Source organism: Pinus tabuliformis, chromosome 7 (assembly GCF_031772625.1).
Source record: "Pinus tabuliformis cultivar Carrire ecotype Pingquan chromosome 7, CPIR1, whole genome shotgun sequence".
Taxonomy (NCBI): Eukaryota; Viridiplantae; Streptophyta; class Pinopsida; order Pinales; family Pinaceae; genus Pinus; species Pinus tabuliformis.
Window position 1 is genome coordinate 1895129122 of NC_142293.1, and position 10206 is coordinate 1895139327.

Genomic DNA, 10206 nt, shown 5'->3' on the forward strand with positions numbered 1-10206 from the left:
CATCCACCCATTAAACCTCTGTACTGCACAACCAGTGCCTTGACATGGTGGGTGAGTTGCATTCCATGGAAACAACACAGTCATGCGGGCATGGGCTTTTTCCTCTTCAGTAAGTGAAAACAGGGGTTTTTTGGATTTCCCCTTTAGCCCCCATTATCGTATCCCTTCGTGTGCCTTTTCTCATATGGCCGGGAGTTAGGACTAGGGGCTGAGCCCTTAGGTGCTAAGGTCCCCAGACCCATGTCTGGAGGTCTTCTCCTTTGTTATCGATTTCTCCCACATATCGACACTTCAACACTATTTTACCTTGCTCTACGCTTTTTCTTTGGTGCGGGCAAACAGTCCGGACGCGAGGTCCCTATAGACCATGCCTTAATCCTTTATCACATCCGGGGGGAGTGCCCGCATATTGCAATCGCACGCTGGAGGGGAAGGCCCCTTACCCTTTTCTTTGGAGTGGGTCGACAGTCCGAACGTGAGGTCCTTATAGACCCTGCTCTAATACTTTATTGCATCTGGAAGGGAAGTCCTGCATATCACAATCGCACTACGCCAATGTCTTAAGATTTTTTTCTTTTAATTGCTACGATCGTCGGTCCACGGGGTGACGTCAACACTGCCACGTGTCACCTTGTGAGTGGTGACACGTGGCACCCATAAATGGCCTCATGTCACCCCTAAAAACACTGAAATCGGGTGACACGTGTCCTCTGCAACGTCATCAACCGTACTGCCACGTCATTGTTGACGTCAGCTACCCTGTCAGCTCGGAGGGCCAATCAGAGGTTGCCACATGGTCCCCTGGAGGAGAGAGAAAAGGGCCCACCCGACCTTGTTTTGCAGACATTTCCTTTGTATTTCAGAATCGACACCTCCCTGGTGATTTGGCTCTATATCGCAATATCGGTGTCCCGCGAGGTTTTGGAGTCTATTGTGACCAGTGTTTTACGAAACGGCCGTACCGAAACGGAAACGGCCGTTTCGTTCCGTTTCATAAAAAAATTTGCTGACCCGGCCTTTGACCCGGCTCGGCTGGCCGAGTCAGCTATGACTCGGCCGAGTCAGCCAATGACTCGGCCGGGTCATAGCTGACCCGGTCAACCCGGCCGGGTCCCGTCAAAAAACGGCCGTTTCGTTCAGGTGCGGCTGGGCAGCGTAATTACCAAAAATAAAACACTTTTTTGCTGATTTTTGGCTGAGTTAGTTAGGGTTTGTGGACCTGAAAGGGTTATTGTGATTTGTTTAATGCTTTTGGGGTCCATTTCCCCCTCCCAAACTCTATTTAAGACAGCCAAATGCTCTCATTTCACTCACAGCAGTCTTATGCATTTGAGTGAGAGTCTTCTTTGAGAGTTAGTGAGCAGTTCTTGAGCTTGTTTTGGAGCAGCAGTGAGGAGTCTTGGAGGAGCATTGTAGCTGGAGTGAGGAGCTTCTTGGGCAGCCATTTGGAGCAGCATTGAGGAGCTGATTTTTGGAGCAAGTTTGAGGAGGCAGTTTGTGCCTGGAGGTATTTTTTTCCACCTCTATAAATCTGTTTTTACTTATTAAATTTTAGGTGCATATCAAGATAGCTTAGAGAGTGTTTTTAGTCAAATAAATGAACATTGAATCAATTTTTTTTTTTTTTTTTTCATTTTCAGATTGTTTTCCTAGTCAAAAAATGGCACCTAGAGCAAAAGATGCTGCTTGGGCATATGTTGAAATGGTTGATGATGAGATGTGTTGCAAGTTTTGCCATAGGAAAATTAAGTCAGGTCCTGGGGGGATTCATAGGCTGAAACAACACTTGGCAGGGATTAAAGGCAATATTACTGCATGTAAATCTGAGGAAATTGGGGAGATTAGAAAGACTTTGTTGGAAAGCTTTGAAAAATTTAAAGAAGAAAAGACTAGGCAAAAAGAGATACAGGCTGAAATTGGGAGGAAGAGGGAGATACAAAGAATGATGGCTGCCAACCCCCACTATGAGTTTGAGGGTTCTTCCTCTATCCCTCAAACTGATGCATCAAACCCTTTCCGTTATGTTCCTCCCTCTTTTGCTTCTGTTCAAGATAAGGGAAAGGGTAGAATGAAGGGTGATGGGACTATCAAAAGTTTTTTCACTCACTCAGGCTCCTCTCCATCAGATGCACATGGTCCTGAAGTTAGTAAAGGTCTTTCTCAGCCCACTTTAGATGACCATTGGAAGAAAGAATTGAGGGAGACTGCTTGTGACTACATAGCTAGATGGTGGTATGATGCTGATATCCCCTTTAATGCTGCTCGTTCACCATATTATGAGCCTATGTTTGAGGCCATACATGCTGCTGGAAAAGGCTTCAAAGGCCCTACTATGCAAGAGCTAAGGGGGTTTCGTTTGCAGAAAGAAATTACATCAATTAATGAGTATTTGCAAGATTTCAAGGAATCATGGGCAAGAACAGGGTGTACCATCATGTCAGATGGATGGACTGATCAAAGAAACCGTACCATCATAAACTTTCTTGTCTTCTGCCCACAGGGAACCATGTTTTTAAAATCAGTTGATGCATCTGATAAGGTAAAAGATGGCCACTTGTTGTTTCAGCTATTGGATGAGGTTATTCAGGGTGTGGGGGTGGCTAATGTTGTTCAAATCATCACAGACAATGCCTCTAACTATGTTCTTGCTGGTAGACTGTTAGAGGAAAAACACAAGACCATCTTTTGGACCCCATGCGCTGCACATTGCATAGACCTCATGCTTGAGGATATTGGGAAATTAGATTGGGTCAGAAACACTGTAGATAATGCCAAAAGCATAACAAAATTTATCTACAATCATACACTGGTTTTGAGTCTCATGAGGAAACACACTGGAGGCAAGGATATTATTAGGCCTGCCATCACTAGATTTGCTACACATTTTTTGACATTGCAATCTATGCTTTCCCAACATAGAAACTTGCAAAAGATGTTTTCCAGTGATGATTGGAATAAAAGCAGTTGGTCTAACAAACCAGAAGGCAGAGAATTGAGAAGGAAAGTCCATGATGAAACTTTTTGGAGAAAGGCAACAGAGATTGTGAAGGTTGCTGAGCCACTAGTTAAGGTGTTGCGGTTGGTGGATGGGGAAAGGTTGGCTATGGGCTTCATTTATGAGGCTATGGATCAAGCAAAGGAGCAAATAAAGACAACATACAAGGATAGAGTGGCAAAGTATGGGCCCATTTGGGCAATCATTGATGAAAGATGGAACAATCAACTCCATCGCCCTATACATGCAGCTGGGTATTTTTTGAACCCACGGTATCATTATAAAGCTAAGGAGTCAGGAGCTTTGAGGGGGGAGGTCAGAGATGGACTGGTTGATTGCATTGAGCGCATGGTCCCATCGGAGTCTGATCAGCTACTGATACATCAGCAGGTCACATCCTTCAGCAATGCAACAGGTACCTTTGGGAAGAACCTAGCAAAGATTGCAAGAGAAGCAGATGAGCCAGGTAAACAAAAATTTCAATTTTCAATTTCTTAATGGTTTTACTATTTTTATTAAAGTTTGTTAAATCATTTATAATTTGAAAGTTAGATATAATTTGTAATTTTGTTGAGCTTCAGCCTTCATCTAACTCATAATTCATTACACTCCTATGTTTTTTGCAGCACAATGGTGGGAGGCCTTTGGTGGCCAGTGCCCTGAATTGCAAAGGTTTGCAATTCGTATTTTGAGTCAAACTTGCAGTGCATCTGGGTGTGAGCGCAATTGGTCTGTCTTTGAGAGGATTCACACAAAGAAGAGAAACCGTTTGGAGCAAAAACGGTTGAATGATCTAGTTTTTGTCCAATACAACCTTCGGCTCAGACGGAACCAATTGCTGAACAAAAGACCTGATTCAGATCCCATTGTGTTGGAAGACATTGATCCAACATCAGATTGGGTAGTGGAGAGTCGTCTACCAGAGTTTGATCCTGATGAGGATCTTGATGAAATTGATGTTGGAGATCCACTGCAGCGTGTTCAGTTGAATGCAGATCCCAATCCACCAGCCTCAGTCTCACAGCCAGCTAGTAGGACTCCAGTTGTAGGTGCTTCGCCTTCCTCTGCTCAGCCACGACAGAAGCGCAACCGCATTTGTACTCTATCTCAGCTTGCATCTGCTGCACAGCCTAGTGGTACTGGTACTGGCACCACTTCTACAGTTGCAGTTGGAGACGATGATGATGAGGAGGAGCCATGGGGCCCCTTGTCTGACTCTGATGATGATGATCCAGAGATTGGTCGAGATGATCTTGGCTCCTCTGGCAGTAGCCAGTAGCTACTAGCCTCCTTGGTTATTTGTATTTTGTTTTGACTCTTGAGTCTTTGATCATGTATGACAGACTACAGTTGACTGTGTATTTACTATTGCCATTGGGTACACCGTACCATTTTGATATAATGGATTGGTTCATGAGCCTACTTTGATCATATGTTGTCTTCCATGTATATTATAATGTTGTGTGTTTGGAAACTTGAATGAAAATCTTTAAAATTATGTTTAAAATATTTAAAATTATGTTTTTTTATAAAAAAAATAAATATTTAATGTATTTTTTACAACGACCGAGTCATTGAAATCGAGCCGGCCGAGTCATTGCCGTTTCCGAGTCCGAGTCCGAGTCGATCCTCGGCCGAGTCCGAATCCGAGTCCATTTTGTAAAACACTGATTGTGACTGCGGGACTGCGGGGTCGCTGAGATGCAGGATGCGGGACTTGTGGTTAGTGTGACATGTGGCCCCTTGGAGGAAAGAGAAAAGGGGTCCGCCCATCCCTGTTTTTTCCGTCTCTCCTATGTTAGACCTTTTCGACCCTCCCCTGGTGGTGCAATACCTCCTCGGCGGTGCAATACTTTGTCACAAATCAGCCCCCGCATGGTCTTAGGGTTTTGCTGTAACCGAGGGACTGCTGGATCTGCGGGATGCGATATCGGCGTTTGGGACTGTGACATGCTGATAACCTTAGTTGTGTGCCCCAAGGATCCTGCCGATATGCGATATTGGCGATCGAAGGATCGCTGCTTTTCATTCCATCTTTGTTCCTTGCCTGCTGACCTCCGCCAATCACTAATAGCCGATATGTCTGTGCCCGGGGCTCTTGACTGCGGGCGATAAGAGCTCTGCTCGAACCTGCCGACTATCGATATGCGATATCGACGATTGGCGGAACGCTGTTTTTTGCACCCACCAATGCTCCTTGCTCGCCAGAAAGCCTGATTTGCGATTGCGATAAGCCTCCCAGGTTCCGATTGCGATTTGTCTCCACACTTAGTCATTTTCTTGGTTAGCTGAGATTTTCCAAGGTAGACTTCAAAATGCCTTAACTTCTGCTCCAGGAGTCCATTTCCAAACTTCCATATACCGTTGGAAAGCCCTTTCCAAGCACTACGCAATGGAGAGGATCTGATCAAGCTCTGATGGCTTCTGTGGCTTAGGACAAAGGCTCCAAACTTCACTGCTATTGGGAAATCTTGACCAATTGGAAACCACAATGTAGTGAGTGACAACAGACACCATGGCTAAAATATTAGAGGGTGGAAGAAATTATTAATCCCCTCAAGTGTCAATTAGTTAATTTTTTTGGCAAAAATAAATTAATATCTTGAGCTAGAAATTTAATTAAATAGAGTCAAAATTAAATGTCTAGAGAAATTAAATTCTACTAGTGGATAAATTCGTGGGTCTCAAAGGAATTAATTTTTGGAAGTCCCCCACAAAGGGAATATTGGAAATATCAAGAAAAATTGGACCCTTGGCCCTTGGTGGTTAAGTCCAAGTCAATTTTTTGAGGAAATTAATCATTTTGAGCTAATAAAAAATGTTTAATGAGAAATTCGAAAATTCCTCAAAAATAATTATTTCAGCGACAGAGATTAAAAGATCATCAAGGATTTATCAACGACCGAGATTAATCTGATGAGGATCAAGCCAACTAGCCATTATTTTTCCACTTGGAGGGTTTATCTATAAATTAGAGTCATTTGAGTCTCAAGCCATAAGATGTTTGGCTAAGAAAATTTTGTAGAAAAACTGATGTAACACTATTGTCCCACTGGGAACATTATTTGAATCATAATAAAGACTTTGGGGTGCAGTTCATGGTGTTTATTGTCTAATGATTTGTGGTATGTGCGGGGTACGAGCTTTTCTATATTGTGCTTAATATTTTTAAAGTTTGTTCTTCATTAGATGGGGATAAGATCATTCTATTGGTAGATTTTGGGTTTATCTTAGGTGATCTGATTCGCCATATGTCTAACAAGCTTTCTTGAAGAAAATATATAGTGTTTGTAGGTTCCCCAGTCCTTGGGCTCCAAGTTCACAAACTGTGGATGTAGGTTGACCTTGTTTGGACTCCGAATATTTATATGGTTTATTTAATTTCGCTAAGGCTATAGCTTGCATCTATTCTTAGAAATACACTTAGCCATTTATAAAAAAAATTCTAAAAAATTTATTTCTCAAAATTTCTTTCAAAAGCCTTGTATATTTGTACATTTGTAAATAATTTTGTATAACAATTTTGTGAATTATCTTTTCTAATTGGGGTTTTGAGAATTTTTGTATATATTGGGGTTTTGGGCATTTGTAAATTTATTTTTGCAAGTGTGATCAAGCAAGAAGAGCTGGAATAGAGCTATATCTAGGCCTTTGAGAGTAAGATCTAGCCTCTAAGTTTTTTTATAGGGCCAACCATTGAAGAATTTGCAGTAAAATTCAGATCTTAAGTAAATTAATTTTTTTCTGAGCCGGGGTTTCAAGTTTTGGGGCTCCTAAGCCCGAATCAACCCTCTCCAAGGCCAATGTCCTCCTCTCAATTCTCGCGTCATCCTTTTGACCCCTTGCGTCATTATTTTTAGCCCTTGAAGGCTGGCTGTGAGCCCTAGGGGCCTCGACCATCCTTCCTCCCCCCTGTTGTGGTGTTTTAGCGCCTTTTTAGGCTTAAACGTGGGCCTTTAAGGACTCGACCTCGTTTCCTAGGCATGCCGCAGGCCTTCCCTTCCCTCTCGGCCTCCTCTGCTACCCTTCATCCCTTCCGCTCGACCTTTCCTCCTCCATCCTTAGCCTCTTCCCTCCGCCCTATCCCCTCGTCCTTCCTCCTCCTTGCTGTGGCCCCTTTTGGGCCCTCCCTCGTCCTCGACCTTCTCTTCCCTTAGACCGCAACCCTGTTTCCCTAGCGTAGGCCTGGTTAGGCCTTCATCCCTAGCCGCAAGCCTACTGAGGCCTTCTCCCTTCTCTTTTGGCCCTCTTCCTAGCCTTTCTTGGCCCTAGTTGGCCTCCCCTTCACCCTTGGTTAGCCTCTGAAGTTTTTTTAGACTGATAATTGGTGTGTTTTGTAGAGATACTTGGGTGTTTGCAGGTGTTCTAGCCATTGGGAAAAGTTGGGCAAGTTGGGCTAGCAAGCTTCAAGGCCTAAGGCCCAAGGGTTTGATCTCCTAACCTTGTTTCCTCACTTTTTTGCTTCAACAAGTAAACTAATTCATAACAGTGGAAAAATCTCATTTAAATTAACCTAAAATCAACTCACAAATTGCTTGACACATTAAGAAATTAATTTCACAAATTGGGTATTCATCATTAAGCATAATTTGGAATGAACCTACAATTTTTAGTGACTGTCATCTCTGCATAACAAGTCTGATATAACAGTGGAAAATTACATCTTAGGAAGGCTAATACATCTAAATTGTTGAGTTGGCAAAGTTGATTTGATAGTTGGGTTTCTCTTTCTTACATTGGGCAAGCATATGCACCTTGAATTTGGAATCTAAAGTAATTTTACTTACTGCTGTCATAAATTATATACTTCCGTCATATCTATTGCTCATTAAGAGAACATTGGAATATAAATTACGTAAGTGCTTTCATGGTTTTACACTCTATTGTCCCTTGTTGCTAGCATTGATATTGTGGAAGTATCTAACACTTGTGGTTTCATTGTGGGTTTTTCAAAGTTCACATAATCTCACATTTAATAAATTCACTCACTCAAGCACTTAATCCATAATTGTATCTCTCAAGTGAATTTGTGAATATAGCCATTCTATTGTTGGGTGATCATTGAAGAATATTGGTTAAGAGCATTTGTGATCTTATTGGCATAACTTGTTCTAATTAAGTATCATTGAACAAATTGTGTGTTATGCAACCACCTCACATAATATAAGAAAAGATAGATCAAGGCTTTCAAAATCAGCCTCTTCGAGGGGGCAACCTCCTTTACATTACACAAAAGAACAATTCTTGGATGATACAAATGACAAAACCTTCTTTCTATATATAGGAGTCTAATGAGTCACAATATAATCAAAGCCGACATAACAATAATAATATAAGGGCACAACAATAACAATAGTGGGCTTCTATGGGGCACAATAATAACAATATGGGGACAATAGGGGCACAACAATAACAATAAGGGCTACAATGACAATAGTAATGGGGAATCACTAGTATTATAGAGACCTAACATGACCTTGTGGCAGCTAAGTGTTCTGTACTTGAAGGCTTCTATTCTAAGTGAGCATCTCATAATCATAGCATAAGATTATTGATTGAATATCTTGAGAAATTGACATCTTGTGGATTTGACATTGGCAGTAAGTAAATTGGCACTTTCTAAAGATTGCAGTTTTTGATTTATAAGTATTCTTATCATAAAGAAATATCATAACTTAAGTACTTAAACCTTAAGCGATCTTAACTAAGAATTTCACTCATCATCTTTGCATAAGCATTCTAGGCTTGGTTTGCACTAATAGTTTACCTCCAAGCATAAGCCTGGTTGATAGGCTCTTAGGACAACCCTTTCTCATCTAGTTTGAAGGATTCAACCCTTTTCAGTGGTTAACATAGTGACCTTGCAGTCGTCAGAGCCACAGTCTCTGCAACACTGGAGGCACTGGGTGGTTGGAACACAGGGGGAGGTATCATTAATCAAACCTTTGCTTGTTTCCCGTTGGCTTCCATCCCACAACCTACTCTAAAGAATGATCTCAAAATAGTTAAGAGAAAGGTTCTACTTAGACTAGGCATATAACTTAAAAATAACCAAGATCCTTGCATGAAACCTAGCTTGTAGGACTTGCATCTCATATAGGTTAGTTTATCATTTAAGCAGAAGTTGTCTATCCGGTTACTTGGTCTTGATTTGTAACAAGTAAGAATTTTGACTCCATAAGGCATTGGTTTCATTTCTAAATCTAATTAAATCCTTAAGTCTTGCTAAATTAAACCGAGTAGCTAGGCTGCTCAACTGTGTCTCCCAAATAAGTTGGTTCCCAACTTGTCTTTCATCATCTCATTTCCATAGGGACTACCCCCATAGCCTGCTGTTGGGAGACAACTAGAACAGAGTGGGTAGGGATCAGAGTGACAACCCCCTCCCTGAGCTGTTGTCATGATGCCTGTACAATCCGAACAACAACATTGCCTAATTCTAAGCATGGGTGATCATAAGACACCACAAAACACGCTAACCCGTGTGCTTGAACGTTGATATGTGCAGGTAACAGGTGTGCAGTCCCAAGAGATTTCTGGTGTTCTCATGATCTCTCGTTCAAGTCCGTTCGTGCACTCTTTTAAGAGTTCATGTCCCAGTTGAAGCCAGATGTTACCCACCACTTGTGGGTAGTATCCATAGGAGAAAAATTTCTCCTAGTTGGTCCTCAGCCGATAGCCAACAACCTCTTGCAGCCACCAGATAGTTCGATGTGCCACTATCTCTGTCACTTGATCCATCCATGTGGTCCCTCGCCCATTTGTTATGATCGTATGTTTGAAGGTGGGCCTCTCGACCCCAAAGGTATGGCTTTTCATTGTTATAGTTGAGTAATTTTGCTTACTTATCATGGACACTTTTGGGCATGGATAGGTGGGGGGAATTCGGCGAAAAGAGTGGGCTAGGTCTCTACTCTTGTCTTCCCTGCCCGATTTGGTGGTTAGCCTTGTATCCTAGTCCTGTGGGATCTCATTTATTGGCTATTAGCTTTAGGGCTGGCACTACATGGGAAGTCCTGATTTTGGTTGCATGGTCCCGCTTCCTGACACCATATACATCACTCTCCTCTGCTCATTTTAACCTCGTTCATCACTTTTCCCATCCGAGTCCGTATTTGTCCACTGGGTCCACAAAGGGTTAGCCTCCCCCTCCCCTTGTCCACACTTTGGGTCGAGCCTAAAACGATGCCCTGAAGGTTGATGCAACTAAA

General features: G+C 42.3%; 1 protein-coding gene across 1 annotated transcript; it reads left to right on the plus strand.

Moving 5' to 3' along the window:
* The first annotated feature begins 943 nt into the window (after positions 1-943).
* LOC149256039 (uncharacterized) lies at positions 944-4315 on the plus strand. Its single transcript, XM_089457368.1, has 2 exons — positions 944-3461; positions 3622-4315. Exons 1-2 carry the CDS (start codon positions 1598-1600, stop codon positions 4272-4274), a joined length of 2517 nt encoding a protein of 838 aa, XP_089313494.1. The 5' UTR covers positions 944-1597; the 3' UTR covers positions 4275-4315.
* The last annotated feature ends 5891 nt before the right edge of the window (positions 4316-10206 follow it).

Coding starts and splice junctions, on each gene's coding strand:
- LOC149256039 (XM_089457368.1), top strand. CDS start 1,598: ATGAACATTGAATCAATTTTTTTTTTTTTTTTTTCATTTTCAGATTGT. Junction 3,462..3,621: donor AAGAGAAGCAGATGAGCCAG/GTAAACAAAAAT, acceptor TGTTTTTTGCAG/CACAATGGTGGGAGGCCTTT.